Consider the following 23,178-nt stretch of genomic DNA (forward strand, 5'->3'; position numbering starts at 1 on the left):
CAAACAGTTTTTATTATTGTGATTTTATATATGTATGTTGTAAACCACCCTGAGCCCACAAGGGAAGGGCAATGTAAAAATGTAATAAATTAAAATTTGAAAAAATTAATAAATCAATTAGCAGAACCTTGGCAAACAATCATATGGATTATGTTTGCCATATTTGGAAAGGAAGATCTTTGCTCCTGATCAAATATGGCCACTCCCAATCTACTTTTTGGGATAAAGAGACAGGTACCCTTTTGTGCAATCCTGGGGGTTGGGATTTTAACTGGGGAAAGGCATAGGAACAAAGAATTAATTCCTACTCTTACATTGTGACAGACCTAATCTATGCCAAGCCCTTTTAGCAGGTTTGAAAAGTATATTTTGAAATGTGATCATATCTTGACTTCTAATGACCAAAATCATAGCAAAATATGAAAAAGTATGTTTTGAAGATCGACCATCTTTTTTTTGTAATATGAAGAGAGCAAAAAAAACCGCACAAGGTCTTCTGCTAAGGACTAAAATAAGGGTATTCAGCCTTGTTGAACCTTTGGGTGGTTGCAGACACCATCATGAAATGGCCATGGGAGATGGTGCCAATCATAAAATGGTTGCCAGAGGAAAGGGCAGTAGCAACGGTCGGTCTGATCTAAGCCAAATGTTCTTCTATGAGGGAGAAGAAGACAATTTCTGAATGGGTGTTCTCTGCAGTCCTACAGGTGATGTGTCCAGGGTTCTTCTGAAGCCCCTCCTGATGTATGGAATAGACAGAACTGGCTCTTTGCTTTGGAGAAGAGATAATTTGGGCACTAAGAAACACATCGAATATCATGGGGATTGGTGTGGATCACCAACTGAAAGAATTATTTCTTAATAGGAGGAAAGATAAGAACCTAATTCTCTATTAAGAAAGAATTTTATATTATAAACACCCTAAAGGTAAAACCCTGTTTTGAACTTTAGAACTTCTTCCTCATAGAATTATAGGATGTCAATCTAAACTGTTAAATTCTAGCATTCACCATCCTGTGGACCAGATGGCTACATTTCATGGGGATAAAAGTGACACCTGGTGGCCAGAAGCAGTAGTTCATGTGTCTTTTGCAAACACCTTTTTTTCGCACAGAACTTTGAACAGAAGTGGGCAATAAAGTATTTCTTAATTTCCGCAAGCCTGAAAGAATTTATGGAACTGCCCTCAGATCTATGATGAATTTTCACAAAGCAATCAACTACCAGCGTTGTGCCTCTTTAGAAGTTGTACCTCTTCAGAATGAGCTTTTCTGTTAGAATCAAACAGAAGCCTAGTGGCATCTTAAAGACTAGTGATATTTATTAAAGTATAATATTTTGTGAGTCACAGCTCACCTCACCATATACATGGTGTATTGATCTTTCTCAGTTATTTAAACTGAGCGTTACAATCATCAAGGTGGATGGATGAAGGGATATATTACAAAGAGGAGCCAATTTGAAACAATAGCCCAAAGATAAATTAGTTCCTGCAGAGTGGCGATGACCACTCCTAACTGTAGAATACAGGAAGAGTAGAATAAATGCAAAATTCGGTTAAGGAAGGTGAAGTGTGAAACATAAGAAGTAGAACTCATTAATCCCTGTAAAGGGTGGGTCATGCTGAGACAACCTTTGAAATTATTCTGCTGTTAGCTACATGTTGTGTGCAGTAATATAAACCAGATTCTAGGCTGGTTTTATTTGTCACATTTGGTATAGGAAGTTGTTAAAGCAGTGGTTTTGAAGAACAAGCTTTACAAAACGGGCAACGTTTTCATGGTTTCAAGCATTAAAGTTTTTGAGTTAGTCGTGATTAGGTTGTGAGGCTGGCAATGTAAAAGAAATTTCTCCCATGATTTTGCCCATGCTCAGTATCTCACTGAAACCATGCTGCATCTGATGCAAAGCAGCTATGTGTGCCCTTGCAGCTATTGCACAAGCATGCTAAACACATGTCGCTGCTTTGCATAAATTGCAGCACAATTTAAAAGAACCACTGAACTGTGCAGTTTTGTAGAAAAGCTCTTTGCTTCAGCAGCCTCATATTTAAATCAGGCCATGTCGGTGACTAACAGCCACATCTGGAGGTCCAGAGCCTAAAGTGCTTAGAGAGCCAACTAAGCATTATGACACCATATCGTAGTGTTAGGCTGGCGCACCCTGATAGCATGGAGGCTGCTCACAGAAGATATGCCAGCAAGAGAAGAAAAGGATGTGTACAGGGAGTGATGGGAGTTACCTCTATCAGTCCTCCCAGTGCTGCTTTTTGGGGCAAAGAAAAAAGGCACCTCTCTGCCATATTGCTGGCATGCCCACAAGCCCCAGCACAACACAGGAGGCTGATCATACTATCTGTAGGGATTAGTAGCTCACAAATAAGGAATGAATAAGGAATTTCAGGGCTGGCTCTTTTAGTATCAACCCTGGTGGATCCCAACAACAGAAGTGACACATAGTAATGGCAACAATGACTTTAATGGGGTGAATAAACAGGAAAACTTGGCCAGAAAAGGGACGGGAAGTAATAATTGTGTTCCGAGGGTGAGATTTTGACTAGGCCTTCTGTCCTTGCTGGTAAGAAGCAAGAACACACTTGTTGCAGGCCCTTTCCCCTTAGGTTATTTATTAATTTCTTTAAAACATTTAAAGAATGTTTTCTATACTATACTTTCTATACTATAGGAACTCAAGGCAGCTTAGAACTAGAGCTGTGCATTCGGTTCACCCGAGAGAGAAAAATACCCCCAAAATACTTTATTGGTATTTTTTAGGTATTATTTCAGCCTGGTAGAGCTTTTGATGTTTTTTCAGCTATCTGAAATGACTGCTGAATAGGTGCAGTTAAAGTGCATTTAAAGGGATCTCAATCCCTTAAAATGCCTTTGTAATGATCTCCCTGAGCCCTTCTGCACAGTGGCCAAAATGGCAGGATGCCTCCTGCCTGCAATAGCATGATAGCGAACCATGCTTTTATCCCCCCACCCTCCACACAGTACAGTATAGCACAGTCTCCCTGCCTCGTCTTCCCCTCCCCACATGCTGCACAAGCAGCAAACGTCCACACGAAACCATGGCTGGCCAGTGGAGGGTACAGCGAAGGCAGCAGACTCCCCTCCCCTGAATATCTCTGAGGAGAGGAAATCCCCCCCCCCGACTCTTCAGGGAGCCCATTCCACCGATCCAGAGCCATGATGGAGAAGGCCTGGGCTCTGCTCAATGCCAGATGGGCCACCTAACTGGTGGAACAGCCAACAGGTAGCTGTTGATTCCGGGGAACATGTGGAAGGAGATGGTCAATTATGTGGCCAAAGGTATAGAGAACTCTAGAGATGCTGTGTCTAAAGCAGGACACATCATGAATGGGTAACTGTTGGGCTGAAACCATCTTAAGCAGACATGTCCATTCCTTGGCTACTATATTGCGAAATAACTGATCCCTAGTACTTGTGGAGCTGGATGTCCTGTTAGGGGTTGGTCATGGCAGAGACACCATTTAAGGAAAGGAGTAGGTGAAGACATACACTCCCTTCTATTTTGCCTTATTTCTCAGCACATGTATCGCAGTTATGAGGTATAAAAGAGAAAATCAATCAACTGTTTTTAATAATCAGTTTAATATTCAGAATGGGTTTTTGAAAAGCTGCAGCTCTTACCTACTATGCCTCAAGTTTTTCACCCTGCCTAAAGAAGCCTGATTATGCAAATGAAAGAGTACGTCTCCTATTCTTTGAGGTTAATAACTGGTGTTACAATAAGCATGTAATATATCTCAAGGAGGATACGGAAGCCCTGATGCTTCAGTGCCTGCTTGGAAGACTGGTTCTCTGGCAGGACACCACAATACACTGGGAAGCCACTAGCATGAAGTTTTTTAGATATTGACTGTATCACAGCTTGTATGCAGCCCTGTCCTCGGTACTGAGAGAAGGTATAGCCATGCGCCATGCAAGCAAATGGGTCACTTAGGCTCCAGGATACCAGCTGCCCTCCTTTGTTCATGAGGCAGGAGTTAGGGAAGTAACGGATCAGGTGCTCCAGATAGCGCAGGCTTCGAGTGTTGCCTCCAAAGTCCCAGGCATTGTTGAGAATGGGTGCATGAGACGGGTTGAGGACACTAAAGTGGAAGTCACTTTTCAGACTGAAACACAAGAGCAGGCAAAGGGTTATTACTGAGGGAACTGAAGGGTTTGAACACAAAATTAAATTATAAATCAACACACACACCCCAAATAAAGAAAGAAAAATGTTTTCTGTCATTTTTTACACACACCAATTCAGGAGATTCAAAATTATATAGAAAGGATCCTGGGTAAGCTAGAGACAGTAAGAAGAATGAATTTTTAGGGGGTTGCTTACTTTGGAATGGTCATCATTTGTTCCTTCTGCTTTTATGGAGGATCCAAATGCCATTGTTGAAAATATGTTATTTTTAGTGCCTTCTGTGTTTTATTCACACCAATTTGGAGGTTATGTTTGTTCCTTAAAACATTATTACAGCACCATCCTGTCAAGGTGCTGTTGAGTATTCTCTGGGCTACCATGCCTGTCCATTTTGCTCCCTTTTTCTATGGTCTGTTCCAGGCTTCCTCAGCCATGGGAGTTAATTAATTTTTATATGTGTTTTTAAAAATTGTTAAACATTTATCAGGTGATATGCCCATATACGGTTGTTGACCCAACCCCCACCCCACCCAAAATGGCCAATGATGGCCTGGAGGGGGTGGGAAGAAGAGGGGCCCCAGGTGAGCGTGTACACTGCTGTGCTTCACAACCAAATTCTGCATGATTGCACCATTTCTGGAGTTTCTCAAAGCCTGAAGAATGTTTCAGGGGTTACTCAATGATTTTTAAAAAAATGAGAAAGGCTGGTCTAATCCCTTATCAGTTTAATTATTTATTGAATACTCAAGGTAGCTGTATAATTCCTGAACAATTATTGTTCTTACTCTGTGGATTGGGAGAATTATCATTTTATTTCACTTTGAAGACAAAGGATTCCCTCTCTTTAAAAAAAATCAGATCATATAATTGGGGGAGGGCAGAGTTTGAGGAGAGCAGGGAGAAAGGCAGGCATGTGATCCCATAGATAGTAACTTCTAAAGCCTCCTTTCTCACCTTTTTTACCATTGAGAAGCTCCTGAAACATTCTTCAGACTTTGACAAACCCAAGAAGTGATCTGATTGAGCAGAATACAGTTGGGAAGCATAGCTGTGTACATCCCACCAAGAGTCCCTCCTCTTCCCACCTACTTAAGCCTATCATTGGCCATTTTGGGAGGAGGAAGAGCAGGTTGACATATGGTCATATCCTTGATAAATGTTTAACAAATTTAAAAATATATAAAAAATTAACTCCCACCCATTGAGGAAACCCCTCCACGGTTGTCAAGAAACTCCAAGGTTTCATGAAACCCTGGTTGAGAAAGCCTGTTCTAAAGCCACCAAGCCACCAAGGGAACAGGTCTTTGTAATCTGCAGGTCAACAGTAATTCTGGCAGAACTCCAGGCCTCACCTGGAGGATGGTAACCCCTCTGGGAATCCAGTGGATTGAGAGAAAGGAAAAACTATATGAGAACAAAATATGCCATAAAGTTCTGATTATCCAAGTTAGCTATTTCCTTAAAGGAAGTTTAACGTGCCTATTGAATTTAGGGTTGTTGAGGCTTAAGATATAAATATTACAACTCGTGCAATACTCAACCAGAATGTTCAGTGAATGGATACAGCACTGTAGTGTGGCTTACATTCTGAATGACTCAGATTCCATTAATATCGAAGCCTTTATTATCCTCCATGTATTCTTTCACATACATAGGGTTAGACAGGAGCTGCAGACATACTTTTGACCCAGCTTGGTGGTTAAACGTGGTGGCCTCTTATCTGGAGGGCTGGGTTTGATTCCTCACTCCTCCACATGCAGCCAGTTGGGTGACCTTGGACTAGTCACAGTCTTGTTAGAACTGTTCTCACAGAGCAGCTTTGTCAGGGCTCTCTCAGCCTCACCTACCTCACAGGAAGTCTGTTGTGGAGAGAAGAAAGGAAGGTAACTGTAAGCTGCTTTGAGATTCCTTCAGGTAGTGAAAAGTGGGGTATAAAAACAATTTCTATTAATAATAATCATCAAATTTATATCCTGCTTCCTCCTCCAAATGGTACTTTGAGCAGCACTTAGGATTCAGCTACAGGGTTGCTAGATACCTCTTAATCAGCCACAGAGCTCCAAAAAACAAAAGGTTCTTATTACGGTACCAATGAATATTTCAGGGGAGGGAACATAGTTACTGACCGGCTCTGACAGGAGGCAGGTGGACCTGGATGTAGACATGTCTGGTAGAGGTATGGTTTCAGGTGGACATGTCTTGCTTCTGCAATACCCTTGGCTACTTCATACATCCCATCTTGGATGCCTGCATGGAGCAAGAATGTTATGAGAGAGCAACTCAAGGGGGGCAATAGTGAGGGATTATATTTTCTGAGTTATGGATATAATCTATTCTAATAGCCAAATCTTTATTTATTATTATTTATCATACTTATATACCGCCCTCCCTGGAGGCTCAGGGCGGTTTACATTTAGATATTTAAATCCAGTAACTGGAGTTCTGAATGGGCAAGACAGATCTTTCTACAAACCTGAAGATGGCCTCAGGTTTTCTGAAAAATCTGCAATCTGGAAAAAAAAAACATTGGTGGTTTAAAAAAATCTGGAAATGATTAAAAGAATGCCTGCTGCTTTAAGCAACCACCTTCCTCAATGACTGTTGCTAAGCAACCATGCAAGTGGACCTGGACCAGTGGCCATCACCACACAATTGGGCCACAATTTCCTCAGTATCAAGAATTAGACACTCACCCCTTAACATCGGCCGTGTGCAATAGGCTAGGTTGAGAGTAGGAGACTGAATGGATTCCATGGCAGTGGGGGATTCACACCTGAGTCTCCTGGATCCTGGTCCAGCACTCTAAACACTATACAGCACTGGCTCTCCAATCTCCATCTTTGTCTAGTGAATGTAACTCTTAAAACAGTCTGTGAGCAGAGGCTAAATAATGTCTATGCAATGCTTTGGGTGGTGAAAGGTGCCCAAAGCTGACTTATGGCCACCTTCTAGGTTTTTGAAGGCAACAGATATTCAGAGGTGATTTCCATTGCCTGCATTTGCCTTACAACCCAGAGCAGTGGTCCCCAACCACCGGGCCGTGGCTCCCTCTTCCAGCCCACCCCGCAGTGAGAAACTTCCTAGGCTGCAAGCAAATCGGCCGCCAAAGCAGCTGATTAGTTTGCGGCCCGGCAAGCTTCTTTTTGTGGGAGGGGGGGAGAGGGAAGCATGGCAGCTGGTGCAAATGTGCATGCGTGGCAGGTCAGCGCATGTGCGTTTGCAGCCGCGCATGGTGCAAATGTGCATGCGTGGACCTGCAGTGCAAGTGCGCACATGCAAATTTGTTGCGTGTGCACGTTTGCGTCCGCGCATGCGCAAACGCACATGCGCGGACCTGCCGCACATACGTGTTTGCGCATGGGCTGCCACGCAGGTGCGACGGCTGGATCGCCCTCCCCCCACTGGTCCGCAGCCTAAAAAAGGTTGTGGACCACTGCCTTAGAGGTCTCCCATCCAAATACTAGCCAGGGCCGACCCCGCTTAGCTTCTGAGATCTAACAAGATCGGGCTAGCTTTCTAAACAAAAAGGGAGATGTAAAGTTTAATAAAAAGTGACACATCTAGATGTCAGGGTGGGCTGAATTAGCGTAATATTCCCTAGTTCAAAGATGATGAAAAAGAGATGGGTTTTATTTGCCGCTTTGAGACTCTACCAGGAGTCTCAAAGCGGCTTACAGTCGCCTTCCTTTTCCTCTCCCCACAACAAACACCCTGTGAGGCGGGTAGGCTGAGAGAACCCTGATATCACTGCTTGGTCAGAACAGCTTTATCAGTGCTGTGTTGAGCCCAAAGTCACCCAGCTGGCTGCATGTGCAGAAACAGGGAATCAAACCCAACTTGCCAGATAAGGAGCTGCCACTCTTAAAAACTACACCAAGATAGCTACAATGTAGATAATTTGAAAAGATTATCTTTCATTTTAATAAACATGTAATCTACAAATGGCTTCAGAGAAAAGGGAAGCCAGTGATTTACATTTACTCAAGGATTATCCGGTCTATGCCAGTTTAGTGTAGTGGTTAGGATTTGTAATCTGGTAAACCGGGTTTGATTCTGCACTCCCCCACATGCAGCCAGCTGAGTGACCTTAGGCTCGCCATGGCACTGATAAAGCTGTTCTGACTGAGCAGTGATATCAGGGCTCTCTCGGCCTCAGCAATCTCACAGGGTGTCTGTTGTGGGGAGAGAAAAGGAAGGTGATTATAAGCTGCTCTGAGACTCCTTCAGGTAGAGAAAAGCGGCATATAAGAACCAACTCCTCTTCTTGATGGTTTATGGGCTAACGGGAACTCACCTTGCAGCTGAAAGGCCTTGCTCCAGTCAATGACTTCTGCATTTTCCAGCATTGCTTGACAAGCATCTACGTCTCTATAGAAAGTGGCATGCAAGTTGGCATAGAAGTCCCACTTGTCTTTCACTACCTACAGGAGAAGACACATCACTGCACAGTGAAATGAGGACATTGGCAAGAGGAAGACAATGTGGATGGGCTTGGTGAGGGGTGAGGGGTGAGGATAATGATGCAAGAGACAGTAAAAACGGAACGAGGGACAACAGAACCACAGACTGAGCCACAGAAAATGCCTCTAGTTTGGGTAAACAGCTCTTCTAGTACTCAGGGCAGACAAAGAGCCCAGCTGATGATGCTAAGTAAATGGACTATAGGTGAAGCCAATTCCATTGGGAGACAATATCAAAATGAAAGACCAGTATGGGGAAAGAAGAAAGAGAAAACAAATCAGAAACATATAATAAATTGGGAGAGTTGTTATATCTGTGAAACTAACATACGAGACTAGTCTTGAAAGAAATAGACAGTAAATCCAAATGGCTATATCATGAAACATAGTGAGAGGACCACCTTCAGGGAGCAAATTCCATGTCTAAAAGGATAGCAAATGCTCAGTCTTGAGAGAGACATTGCTCCGACACGGCAAAGGTACTCCATGCTCCTTTTATTGCAGAGGCATTCAGATCAGCAATACAGCACCCAGGCCGGAGTTTTCTGCATCCATTCCTCTATCTATCACTGTTTCCCCTGTATCCCCTCATAGTGCCATTTGAAGGTTTATCAGGATTTTTTTTAAAACAGTAAGTGGTATAGTGCTATAGCAATTATTGTTTTTTTTTAAGCCCCCCCAAAAGCCCATTGGTGGTACAGCAGGGGAAAACAGTGGTTGCAAAACCTAAGAGGGGAAAAAATGGTACAGAGTTTGAGATAAATCTTTGAAAATGCTTATGTTTCCATCCAGATGGCACACCAATGCGTGATGTGTTCTTCCCAAAATGGTCATGTAAAAGTAGACTTGAAAAAGTGATGGACTCCTAAAGACTAATTTGGGAGGTTCATATCCCCACTCCCTCTTTGCATTTTTTTTGTCACCTCATGCTCCTCATTTAGCTTATCCCTTAACACCCCCCACCCTCTATGGTGGGACACAAGAGAAATAGTGGTGCATAGAAGAAAGCGTGCAGAAAACTCATCACATGTTTTCATATCAGAGCCTCTTGTGGCGCAGAGTGGTAAGGCAGCAGACATACAGTCTGAAGCTTTGCCCATGAGGCTGGGAGTTCAATCCCAGCCGTCAGCTCAAGGTTGACTCAGCCTTCCATCCTTCCGAGGTCGGTAAAATGAGTACCCAGCTTGCTGGGGGTAAACGGTAATGACTGGGGAAGGCACTGGCAAACCACCCCGTATTGAGTCTGCCATGAAAATGCTAGAGGGCGTCACCCCAAGGGTCAGACATGACCCGGTGCTTGCACAGGGGATACCTTCACCTTCACCTTCATTTTCATATAATTCATCTGATTCTCATCTAGCAGGATTTGTCCTACTTATACACTTATTCTCACTCAATCATTTTTTTTTCTTACTCCTTCCATATCTGCTTTTCCTTTTCATTTAACGTTTTCAATTCTTCATCTCTCTGGCTTTACCTTCCTACCTTTTAAAGTTGATCTCCCCTTCTCCCACACAGATGCTAACTGAAGCTTGGAATCCTTGCAATGTTAATTCGGAAGGTTTACCAACCACCGCCCAAATGGTCACCAAAATCTCACAATGTAGCCTCAGAAGGTCTCAGTGAAATATTTTTCTTATAGAAGAAAACATTTCTTTCAAGATTTATTTAGTTAGTTTTATGTTTAAAATACTGTCCATCCCTGTAGGCTTAAGGCAATTTAAACAATTTAAAATACAATTATATAATATTATAAGTTTAGGATTTAAATCCAATCAGTTTAAAATACATTTTATCATTATTTAAGACAATAAATAATTCTAAGGAAGGAACTATGCAGGTCATAGATGGAATTTTCCACAATTTGAATGGGCAATTTTGGGCAGGGAGCCCAGCAGTATTTTGATGTTATCTTAAGGCCTCAACCATAGGCCTGATTGAACAGCTCTGTGTTACACACTGGTATAAGGTAGCCATTGGTTTCTGATGTGGATGTTGTGCCATGAAGAGGATTTGAATGATTCTTCTGGGTGAGGTTGTCTATGGAGCAAGCCTAGCTCTGCCTGGCAGGGTCACCATTTTTTTTCTAAATACATAAACATTTTTAATGTTTTCAAAAATTAAAACAATTTTTGTGTGTATGTAAATCTAGTGGCTGGCCCAGGTTTGTACAAACATCTCCCCAGTCTGTACCCAGCACTAGTGTGTCTGTTTTTTGAATCCACATACCAAAGTCCACGTTCAGCATTAAGCACACAATGATGTTGAATGGATGTGTCAAAAAATCAGGCTCCAGTTTGGAAACAAACATAGAGAAAAATGCCCATTTGGAAGAAGTTATAGTTTGGATTTATCACCTCAGCTGCCAGCCTCTTGGGTTTGTAGAGAATTTGCTAGTTCTATATTTCCTACCTCCTTACATGGGCGGGTAAGAACAGCCTTAAATTCTGGCCAAGAATCCACCACCACTTCATGCTGAGCTGGGTTTCCGCGGTTGATGTGCATCACTGTACCATAGACCTGCAATGAAAACCAGTGTTATGATCCTCTATAGCAAAGGTTTCCCCCTTCAAGGATCGCTGCCTTGTTGTGGCAAGGGGGCTTGCGTAGTTCAGTGAAGCTATGAGCTATGCCGTGCAGGGCCACCCAAGATGGACAGGTCATAGCTGAGAGCTCTGACAAAAGGTGATCCACTGGAGAAGGCAATGGCAAACCACTCCAGTATCTTTGCCATGAAAACTCTATGGACAGTTCCAATAGGCATAACGATATGACGCTGGAAGATGAGCCCCTCAGGTGGGAAGGTGTCCAATATGCTACTGGGGATGAGCAGACGGCTAGTACGAGTAGCGCCAGAATGAATGAAGCGGCTGGGCCAAAGCCGAAAGGACGCTCAGTTGTGGAAGTAACTGGTGGCGAAAAGACAGTCCGATGCTGTAAAGATTTTTATTCCATAGGAACCTGGAACGTCAGATCCATGAATCAAGGCAAGCTGGACGTGGTTAAACAAGAAATGAGAAGACTGAACATCGACATTTTAGGAATCAGTGAACTAAAATGGACAGGAATGGGTGAATTTAATTCAGATGACCATCAGGTATACTACTGTGGACAAGAATCTCGCAGAAGAAATGGAGTAGCATTCATAATCAATAAGAGAGTAGGAAAAGCAGTCTTGGGATACAATCCCCAAAATGACAGAATGATCTCAGTTCGAATCCAAGGCAAACCATTCAACATCACAGTGATCCAGGTCTACGCCCCAACCACTGCTGCTGAAGAGGATGAAGTTGATCAGTTCTATGAAGCCCTACAACACCTTCTAGAAGCAACGCCCAAAAATGATGTGCTTATCATCATGGGGGATTGGAATGCTAAAGTAGGAAGCCAAAAGATAACCGGGATAACAGGCAAGTTTGGCCTTGGAGTACAAAATGAAGCAGGGCACAGGCTGGTAGAATTTTGTCAAGAGAATACAATGGTCATAGCAAACACTCTTTTCCAGCAACCCAAGAGACGACTCTACACATGGACATCACCAGACGGTCAACACAGAAATCAGATTGACTATGTGCTCTGCAGCCAAAGATGGAAAAGTTCTATCCAGTCAATAAAAACAAGACCAGGAGCTGATTGTGGTTCAGATCATGAGCTTCTTGTTGCAAAATTTAGGCTTAAATTGAAGAAAGTAGGGAAAAGCACTAGGCCACTCAGGTATGAACTAAATCATATCCCTGACGAATACACAGTGGAGGTGACAAATAGATTTAAGGAATTAGATCTGATAGACAGAGTGCCTGAAGAACTATGGACGGAGGTTCGCAACATTGTACAAGAGGTAGCAACTAAAACCATCCCAAAGAAAAAGAAATGCAAGAAATCAAAATGGCTGTCTGAGGAAGCTTTACAAATAGCTAAGGAGAGAAGGGAAGTGAAAGGCAAGGGAGAAAGAGAAAGATACACCCAATTGAATGCAGAATTCCAGAGAAAAGCTAGAAGAGATAAGAATGCCTTCTTAAATGAACAGTGCAAACAAATAGAAGAAAACAATAGAATGGGGAGGACCAGAGATCTTTTCAAGAAAATTGGAGATATGAAGAGAACGTTTCATGCAAAGATGGGTATGATAAGGGACCAAAATGGTAGGGACCTCACAGAAGCAGAAGAGATCAAACAAAGGTGGCAAAATTATACAGAAGAACTATACAAGAGCGAGCTTAACATCCCTGATGACCACAATGGGGTAGTTACTGACCTGGAGCCAGACATCCTGGAATGTGAAGTCAAATGGGCCTTAGGAAGTCTGAGCAACAATAAAGCTAGTGGTAGTGACAGCATTCCAGTTGAACTATTCAAAATCTTAAAGGACGATGCAGTAAAAGTGCTACACTCAATATGCCAGCAAATTTGGAAAACTCAACAATGGCCACAGGATTGGAAAAGGTCAGTTTACATTCCAATCCCAAAGAAGGGCAATGCCAAAGAATGTTCCAACTACCGCACCATCGCACTAATTTCTCATGCTAGCAAAGTTATGCTCAAAATCCTACAAGCTAGGCTCCAGCAATATGTGGACCGAGAACTTCCAGAAGTACAGGCAGGATTTCGAAGAGGCAGAGGAACTAGAGATCAAATTGCCAACATACGCTGGATCATGGAGAAAGCTAGGGAGTACCAGAAGAACGTCTACTTCTGCTTCATTGACTATGCTAAAGCCTTTGATTGTGTGGAGCACAACAAATTGTGGCAAGTTCTTAAAGAGATGGGAATACCAGAGCATCTTATTTGTCTCTTGAGAAATTTATATGCAGGTCAAGAAGCAACAGTGAGAACTGAACATGGAATCACTGACTGGTTCAAAATTGAGAAAGGAGTTCGGCAAGGCTGTATACTGTCGCCTTGCCTATTTAACTTGTATGCAGAGCACATCATGAGAAATGCGGGATTAGAGGAGTCACAAATTGGGATCAAGATTGCAGGGAGAAATATCAACAACCTCAGATATGCAGATGATACCACTCTAATGGCAGAAAGTGAAGAGGAACTAAAGAGCCTGTTGATGCGGGTGAAGGAGGAGAGTGCCAAAGTTGGCTTGAAACTCAACATCAAGAAAACAAAGATCATGGCATCCGGCCCTCTCAATTCCTGGCAAATAGAAGGGGAAGAAATGGAGATAGTGACAGATTTTATTTTCCTGGGCTCCAAGATCACTGCAGATGGGGACTGCAGCAAAGAAATTAAAAGACGCTTGCTCCTGGGGAGGAAAGCTATGGCAAATCTAGACAGCATCCTAAAAAGCAGAGACATCACCCTGCCAACAAAAGTGCGTTTAGTCAAGGCTATGGTCTTCCCAGTTGCAATGTATGGCTGCGAAAGTTGGACCATAAGGAAGGCCGAGCGTCAAAGAATTGAGGCTTTTGAACTCTGGTGCTGGAGAAGACTCTTGCGAGTCCCTTGGACTGCAAGGCGAACAAACCAGTCAGTCCTAGAGGAGATCAGCCCTGACTGCTCTTTAGAAGGCCAGATCCTGAAGATGAAACTCAAATATTTTGGCCACCTCATGAGAAGGAAGGACTCCCTGGAGAAGAGCCTAATGCTGGGAGAGATCGAGGGCAAAAGAAGAAGGGGACGACAGAGAATGAGGTGGATGGATGGAGTCACTGAAGCAGTAGGTGCAAACTTAAATGGACTCCGGGGAATGGTAGAGGACAGGAAGGCCTGGAGGATCATTGTCCATGGGGTCGCGATGGGTCGGACACGACTTCGCACATAACAACAACAACAAAAGCAAAGGTTTCCATTTGCCTGTGGCATGACTGTACCACAGACCTGCCAATTAAAGGTTACTGAGAGCAACCTGAAATGATAATGTAGTTGTATGACTACCAATTTTTATCTTGGCTAACTGTGGATGATCCATAAGCAATGTACAATGTAAGGAAAACATCCAATGGACTTCTAAAGGTTGAACTAGATGAGATGAATGAGATTTGTTTTTTTTTTAGAATTAAAAGTAGAAACAGGGTTTTGAATTGAATTAGGGCTTTGGAAGTATAGTAAGTATTAATTTAAACAATTCTTCTCAGCCATTTTCCACAGTCTAAAACACCCCTTAAAATAGCAATTTGCTTTATAGGGAATATTCCCCCAAATGGGGGAATGTTCTGGCAAGTCTTCTACCTTCTACCAAAACTAAAAGAAAATGAAGAAATTCTATTGGTACAAGGTTTTTTAAAACATGTAAAACAATGCAGGAAGTCCTCAGGGCAGGTATCACACCTCTCATTTGGTTTTCTATTGTAATGTAGTTTTAGTTCAATTAATACAGAGACGAAAACAGATAACTAAGGTCTAATATAAGCAACTATTCTGGAAAAAATGGGATTTCTGTTTTCTCAGTGGAGATGATAAACAAATTAAACTGTATGAATTCTACTTCTACAAAACTTGTTTTAAAATAGCCATCACATTTGCGACCATCTTTTTTGCTTCCAGGTGCCTTTTTCTCATACTTCTGAAACTGAAGACAGCATTAATTGAGCTAGTTTGCAACACAAATCTGCTTTCAGGTGTCACCTGTTGTGTTCTGTCTCTTTTAAGAGGCTATCCCAGGAGGTCTTAGGGTGAGCAGAAGAAACTCAGGCTTTTTCTGCAGTTCTCTGCATAAGTCATCACTGAACGGCAATGAGGATTGGTTTTGCATCATGCCAATCACATTTTCTTCGGAGGGTCCAGTGGCCGGTCCCACCTCCCATGCTTTTCTCGGAGGTATGGGTGGCCAGTCCTGCCCCCTTCCCCTTTTTTTGTTTGGTACACATGCAAGAACACTAGTTCAATGTAACACACTTGCGAAATGTTGGAAATTGTTGGTCATAGAATCATAGAATCACAGAATTAAAGAATCATAGAGTTGGAAGGGGCCATACAAGCATCCAAGAAAAGTGTGTATCCAACCTTTGCTTGAAGACTGCCAGTGAGGGGGAGCTCACCACCTCCTTAGGCAGCCTATTCCACTGCTGAACTACTCTGACTGTGAAAAACGTCTTCCTGATATCTAGCCTATATTGTTGTACTTGTAGTTTAAACCCATTACTGCATGTCCTTTCCTCTGCAGCCAACGGGAACAGCATCCTGCCCTCCTCCAAGTGACAACCTTTCAAATACTTAAAGAGGGCTATCATGTCCCCTCTCAACCTCCTTTTCTCCAGGTTGAACATTCCCAAGTCCCTCAACCTATCTTCATAGGGCTTGGTCCCTTGGCCCCAGATCATCCTCGTCGCTCTCCTCTGTACCCTGAAGTCCCCCTACTTGTTCTCGTGTCTTGCTCCATTGTCAACTTCCCTCCTTCTCTCCCTCCCGCTCCCATGGGCAAAGTGCCCAAATGCTTATCCCCCCACCCCCGCTTTCCCCAGAGCGATGCAAATGAAAAGACAGCTTGCGCAAACTGGTGCCTATTTGCACCTTTATTATAAGTGTGCCACTTCAGGCAGGCATCCTGTGTCATTGATTTCCTCTTCCCTTCCCCCTATATAGTGCATGTTATTATTATTATTTAAACCTAGTCATTATGTTAGGTCACTCCTATGTTATAAAACAAAGAGGAGGGTTTTTTTTGGGGGGGGGGGAGAGTTGTACTTTGAGAAAGCAACAGGTGGCTGTGGAATGAAATTAATAATATTGGGAGCCTCCCTGCCTGATACTGACCACACCTGGATTTCTCTTCATGAAATTGAGAAAGAATATTCAGCCTTGCTGGAGAGAGAGACAGGAAGGCGGTATATATGTGTGTCCTGCTGGTGCTACTTTGATGTAACATCCTGTTCAATTAAAAAAAATAGTGAGGAGTGGAGGAGGGTGGGCAGAGACACAGCATTGGTCGGATCTCAAAGGTCATCATTTTGTGGTAGGGAAACAGTGGAGGAAGCCAATGCGACATTTGAGTTCCACTTCAGGTTACTGTGAATTCCATCCCAGGGGAAGGGGGAAACACGTGTTTTCTCAGGATTCACAAAACACATGGCAAGCAGGGAGCACAGTCAGGGCTGTGCCTGAATCAGGAGATTTTAGTGTGAAAGTAAAGAAATTCTGCGGAGTTTTATGGGTGCTGCTGCAAAATATTACAATACTATTTTTGCGTTCTATGCGTTCTATGCAAATTTTGTTGCTCCATATAGATCAAATTTTTAATCAAGAACCCCCCAGGTCAATGGTGTCTCGCTTTCCAAATGTTAAAATCTGGTCACCTTACATTATGAGTAATTTAAAAAAGGAAGAGACAGGTGATTTCTGCGGTTACAACTTACCGGAAGTGCTTGAGGTAGGCTTCTTCGCAGCACACCCTCTAGTAGCTGCAACTTGAATGGACAGGTAAGGATGATCATGGCTGAGCAGGTAGCTGTGAAGGCAGGAGGGGGGCAAGCACCTTAGGGCAGAAAGGGAGACAGATAGAAACATATCAGTGTCCAACCTCTTCAATGAGAAGTTGAAAGTGTTTTCAGGGTCTGTTATAATCTTGTAAACTGGGCACGTGAAGGCATTTATCTGTATAGAACAACAGTGTGGACCCCTGCCCAGGTTGGGATATATTCCACCCCCAAAATATTGATATTCCCCAATATTCCTAAATCCTAGCACTAATAGGCTATTGGGATTTGGTAAATATTTGGGACTGCTTAATTTTTTGTCTCCATTAAATTATAATGATCCCCATAGGGCAGGCTTTCTCAGTCAGGGTTTTGTGAAACCCTGGGGTTTCTTCATGGTTCTGGAAAGGTTTCTTGAATAGGCGGGACTTAATTAAATGTGTATAAATTTTTAAAATAAGTTATTTACTGTGCAATATGCCCACATGTTCATGTTGACCCATGCCTTTCCTCCCAAAATAACCAATGGGCCTGAAGGGGGTAGGAAGAGGTAGAGAATCTATACTTCCCAACCATATTCTGTATGATTGCACCACTTCTGGGGTTTCTCAAAGCCTGAAGAGTGTTTCATGGGTTTACCAATGATAAAAGTTGAGAAAGGCTGCCATAGCATAAGATAGAGAATCAATCCAAGGGTATTTGGGCTCTGGATTGGCTGTTTTTGAGGTACAGGCACCAAACTTGCAGCATAGTTGCTGATGCCTCTCTTCAGCCCCTGCCCCCATTTTGAAAAAGATTGAACTGGGGGTTAAATTCTATGGGCCCCCCAAAAGGTTTCCTTCATTAACCAATGTTTCCAATGGAGGGGGGGAGTATTTAAACTTCAGAGGGATCCCTTTAAATGCCTTTTCCATGCTGAGAGTTCACTTCAAAGGCATTTAAAGGGACTAGTGCTCTTTGAATGAACTTTACCTGCTGCTGTCAGGTGGTTCCCAAAATTCCTGAATATTTTTGGGATGTTTCAGGCTCAGTTATTTCAGATAATAATAATTTTAAAAAAATCAAAATCTCTATATGGCTGAGATTTTTTTCAGCTCAGACTAGGCAAATGCACACCCCAATATAGAGGGACACTTTGTCTAGCTACAAGTTACACATTTGCCTGGGAGCAAACTGGAATAGCCCAGGAAAAGTAAAATCTAAGCCCAACCCCACAACATTTCATAGAGATGAAGCTGACTTTTTAGGTGTCTCAAGCTGCTCACCTGGAACGAAGATCTACTTCGGAGTAAAAGGAGGCAGCCTCCTACCACAATGCTGTATGGATATCTAATGCCAGCTTTACTAAGAAGCCTTCAGACAGTTTGAAAAACAGTTTTTGCTTCTGAGGAAATATTAACAGAATTAACCATTAACATAATCATGTCTTGGCTCATCTGCTGGAGTTCAGTGGTATAGAGCATGAAACATAATCCTGTCTTATATTTTCCTAGCCACAACTTCAGTCAAACTTAGAGCAAGACTTCTTTATGGTCCCAGATGGGATAGTGTTGCATACTGTAGATTCCTGAAGATTTAAGGGAGGAGCCTGAGGAAGGCTAGGTGCCATAGAGCCCATACTCCAAACCTGCCACTTTCTCCAAGGGCACTGATCTCTGAAGTTGAATACAACCACCAGCCCAACAAATGAATGACAGAAATTATTTTCTTATACTTTCCTCTTCTCCTGCACAAAGCACCAAGCTACATAAAAGAATAAAATAATTTTATTTAGAAGAGAAACAACTGTATTTTATTTATTTAGGTATTTATATACTGTCTTCCCTTGGGGAAGTGGTTTATAGAAAGAGAGGTGAGAGAGTGAGTTCCAACTAACTGTTTTACTATTGTTACGCATTCATTCTGTCTGTTCTGGAGGCAAGCAGGGAGGAAGTATGCTCAAAGGAACAGGAAGTCTCCAAAGAGCCAATCAGGACACAGGTGGAGATAATTTGAAAAACGGCAGAAAGTTCTTGATCTAAGTATGCTAATACAAATATCCTCTAATGCCCTCTGCTGGATATTCCTCATATGCTTTAGAACCATGTACTCTGCAGATCTTGTTTATTTCAACACTCCTTTCTCAAGATCTAGTGTCGCAGTCCCTGATTTGGTTAGAGTGAAGAGTCTTCTCAGTGGTATTCTCAGTGGTATTCACTTATTTGTTCTAGATAATCTTCTGACCTCAGCTTTTGCATTCCCTTCTGGTTCTTGGTGCTTCATCTGCAAAGTTCAAGGTGCTCTGTTGCATTGCTTCTAGCTGCTGAATCCTGTTTTCTTCCATCAGTGTGGATTCTTTGATATTTACCATTTCTGTATTTGTAGAGTTTTCCTTCTCATCAATGTAGATTGTGTTACTTGTCTTTATAGTTTCAGTTCTTGGATTAAAAATCCTGTATCCTTTACATCCTAAGGCATATTCTATGAAAATGCCTTGCTCAGTTCTCATGTCCATCTTGCTTTGTTTCATGCTTTGAAATGTTGTCATTTGGAGGAGGGCAGGATGCTGTTTCCATTGGCTGCAGAGGAGAGGACACGCAGTAATGGGTTTAAACTACAAGTACAACGATATAGGCTAGATATCAGGAAAAAGATTTTTACAGTCAGAGTAGTTCAGCAGTGGAATAAGCTGCCTAAGGAGGTGGTGAGCTCCCACTCACTGGCAGTCTTCAAGCAAAGGTTGGATACACACTTTTCTTAGATGCTTTAGGATGCTTAGGGCTGATCCTGCGTTGAGCAGGGGGTTGGACTAGATAGCCTGTATGGCTCCTTCCAACTCTATGATTCTATGATTCTTTGGGAACACACATAGCCTTTTGGCCCAAATACCTGCAAGTGCTTCAAACTATGGTTTGTGTCCATACCATAGTTCATGCAGCACTCTTCTGGCACCTTTGATGGGAAACCTGTTCTGTAAGTAGGTAGCAGTATTTTTCAGGCAGCTGTGCATCTAAGCGTATGCATCTGCACATCTTAGTTAGGGGCGATTCTGCTATGCCATTCTGTTTGGAGTATGTGGAACAGTGAGCAAAAGTTCTGTTCCTTCTTTAGCCAAGTAGTGCTTCATGTCATGTCCCACATATTGTCTGTGCAAATGGCCAGTGGCTTTCCCTGGAACATGTTGCTTACCATTGTAAAATATGCTTTGAGCTTCTCCAGTCCTTGGCTTTTCTCTTTGATTAGAATCATAGAGTTGGAAGAGGCCATCCAGTCCATCCCCTGATTAATGCAGGATCAACCTAAAGCATCCAGAATATGTATCTGTCCAGCTGCTGCTTAAAGACTGCAAGTGAGGGGGACCTCCTTGAGCAATTGATTCTACTGCTGAACTACTCTGACTGTAAAGATCCCCCCCCCCAATATCTAAATGATATCACTTGGAGAAATCTTCAATGAAGTTTAGAATATATTTGTCCCAACAGGGGTCTCTAGTGGACCACATACATCACTATGAATTATCTCCAGAGGTTACTATATCTGCATTGTCATATGGCTGTTACTGAAGCTAGGTCTTGTCCCTTTAGCTTGAATTCAAGAGAGCTAGCTTGGTGAGAGAGCCGGCTTGGTGTAGTGATTAGGAGCACCAACTTCTAGGGGCTTTTTGCACGCCTTCAAAATCGCACAATGGTTGCCAATTGGAAACGCTATTGATTTGCCATAACGCACGACGTCGTAGACAATCTGCCACACACCTGAAACCAATCTGCAAAAAGCGCTTCCTTGTAGCGCTTTCAGGGGAATCCCAAAAAGTGGATTCACCCTCCGGAAAGCGCTACACTCTTGCAACCAATCTGCAACACTAGCGAAAAAGACCTGTGCGTTAACATTGTTGCGGTTTCTTCAAAGTCCCTCCTCCTGAGCCTGTCCTCCAAACTTCCGGCGAAGCGATCGCCATTTTTTTTTCTCCGAGCGAGCGGGGATACACGCACCAGCGAGCCTCTTTCTGTTTAGAGGCTTCCCTGGCTTCAGTCCTTCACCTTTAGTCACTAAGCACAAACCACAGAAAAGCCCGTTTGCTGAAGTATTTTCCCTTTATTTTTTTACACATTCATTCAGCCGAAAATCGGGCCCGTGAGGGGGGGGGGGGGTTTCACTCGAGGCAGCGTGGCAACGATCATACGATCAAACGACAGCTCACATTAGGCAGCTGGATGGGTCTCTCCGTTGCAACGAATCTACACAGATTCGTTACAATGGGTCTGTTTTTTTTTTTAAAAAAAACCTTTCTTAAAGGGAAAGGGGCTGTTTGGGAGCATGCTAACAGCTGCCCATTGGCTGCTTGACGGCCAGGGGCGGGACGAGCTCGGCAATAGCGCATCCTTTCTAGCGATTTCTGCCGAGACCGGAAGCTGTGGGAAACGCTACAAAACGCAACTGGATTCCACTACAAAGGCAGGTATGCATAACGACGAATTCCACTATTTTAAATGGCGATTTTTCATTCAGTGACCAATTTGCAACAAAGATCCCGGTGCGTAAAGCCCCCTAATCTGGCATAGCGGGTTTGATTCTGCACTCCCCCACATGCAGCCAGCTGGGTGACCTTGGGATCACCACAGCACTGTTAAAGCTGTTCTGACCGAGCAGTGATATCAGGGCTCTCTCAGCCTCACCTATCTCACAGGGTGTCTGTTGTGGGGAAAGAGAAGGTGAATGAAAGCTGCTTTGAGACACCTTCTAGTAGAGAAAAGCAGCATATAAGAACCAACTTTCTTCTTCTTCTTCTTCTTCTTCTTCTTCTTCTTCTTCTTCTTCTTCTTCTTCTTGAATATTTCAGTATTGCATTTGGTTCCCTGTATGTTCTTGGTCAGGTTCTGGCTCTCAAGTTGGGCAGTATCATTATTTCTATGACTAAGAGGTCTATGCCATAGTCAGGATGTATTTAAGCATACAAATCTTCCTGCGCTGTATCAGTTGCAATCAATTCCCCTCTTTGCTTGATAAAACATCTTTCTCCAAATAATGTCACTATCTCTTTTTTAGCAAGTACTCTTACTGAAATCAGGTTCTTTACAAGTCATGGCACATATAACCTCTCTAATTTGACTATTTGGAAGCTTGCATTTTACACTTTCTGAGCCTACCCTTCTGCAGCTCTTCAAAGACAGAGGTCCTGTGGCTGGCCATAGAATTGGAAAGGGGCCATACAGGCCATCTAGTCCAACCCCCTGCTCAATGCAGGATCAGCCTATAACATCTAGGATAAGTATCTGCCCAGCCGCTACCTAAAGACTGTTGATGAGGGGGAGCTCACCACAGCCTTAGGCAGTCGATTCCACTGCTGAACTACTCTGACTGATTTTTTTCCCATGATATCTAGCTGATATCGTTCAATGCATAGTTTAAATCCATTACTGTGGGTCTTATCCTCTGCAGCCAACAGGAACTTTTCCCTACTCACTTCTAAGTGATAGCAATCATGTCCTCTCTAAACCTTCCAGGGAAGGGCGGAATAAAAAAAAACATTAATCTGTACTGAAAGCCAGCTTGGTGTAGTATTTAGGAGCACAGACTTCCTTTCTGGCGAGCCGGGTTTGATTCCCTGTTCCTCCTCCACATGCAATGGGCTGGGTGACCTTGGGCTCACCCCAGCACTGTTAAAGCTGTTCTGACTGAGAAGTAACATCTGGGATCTCTCAGCCTCACCCACCTCACAGGGTGTCTGTTGTGCGGAGAGGAAAGGGAAGGCGACTGTAAGCTGCTTTGAGACTCCTTTGGGTAGAGAAAAAGCAGCATATAAGACCCACTACCTCCTTCTCGTCCTCTTCTTCCTCCTCATCCTTCTTCTTCCTATTTGGTGTTATCTGCCCTGAACCATACAGGGAAGGGCGGAAGAAAAAAATTAATTATTGTTATCATCATCATCTCTTTCTTAGAAGGACTATTTGCACATTACAAAGTCCTCTTGTCCCCATATGTCCACTATAGATCTATGTTGACAAATGTGCTTAAAGTATAATTCCCAGGAGCTTTGGGACCATGTAAGGGACGGAGTACAAGGGGAAGCCTGTAGACAGCCAGGAATCCACCCGTAAATCTTGGGTTTGGAGAACTAAACATCACTGTAAGGGAGTAATCAATCTGGTTACATCTTGGGGAGGGGGAGTCCAACATAAATTATGTGAGTCATATAATTATCCACATTGATTATA

The 23,178-nt window shown here is 43.0% G+C and overlaps 1 protein-coding gene across 2 annotated transcripts; it reads right to left on the reverse strand.

Annotated features, from left to right (window-relative positions):
• Positions 1-3,634: 3,634 nt before the first annotated feature.
• On the reverse strand, positions 3,635-23,138 carry LOC143829671 (glycine N-acyltransferase-like protein 3). 2 transcript variants are annotated; one of them, XM_077320917.1, is made up of 6 exons: positions 22,777-23,138; positions 16,928-17,046; positions 11,037-11,144; positions 8,459-8,585; positions 6,291-6,411; positions 3,635-4,141 (listed from the first exon to the last, which is right to left on the reverse strand). In XM_077320917.1, the coding sequence occupies exons 2-6, from the start codon at positions 17,003-17,005 to the stop codon at positions 3,724-3,726; spliced, it is 852 nt and encodes a 283-aa protein (XP_077177032.1). In that variant the 5' UTR covers positions 17,006-17,046; positions 22,777-23,138; the 3' UTR covers positions 3,635-3,723. The 2 variants fall into 2 exon arrangements, with proteins under 2 accessions (XP_077177032.1, XP_077177031.1); XM_077320916.1 differs by lacking the exon at positions 22,777-23,138 and adding an exon at positions 18,253-18,698.
• Positions 23,139-23,178: the final 40 nt, after the last annotated feature.

This window comes from Paroedura picta, chromosome 2 (assembly GCF_049243985.1).
Source record: "Paroedura picta isolate Pp20150507F chromosome 2, Ppicta_v3.0, whole genome shotgun sequence".
NCBI lineage: Eukaryota > Metazoa > Chordata > Lepidosauria > Squamata > Gekkonidae > Paroedura > Paroedura picta.

Coding starts and splice junctions, on each gene's coding strand:
- LOC143829671 (XM_077320917.1), bottom strand. CDS start 17,005: ATGATCATCCTTACCTGTCCATTCAAGTTGCAGCTACTAGAGGGTGTG. Junction 11,145..16,927: donor GCCTACCTCAAGCACTTCCG/GTAAGTTGTAAC, acceptor TTTTCATTGCAG/GTCTATGGTACAGTGATGCA. Junction 4,142..6,290: donor CCTGCCTCCTGTCAGAGCCG/GTCAGTAACTAT, acceptor CTTGTGTTTCAG/TCTGAAAAGTGACTTCCACT.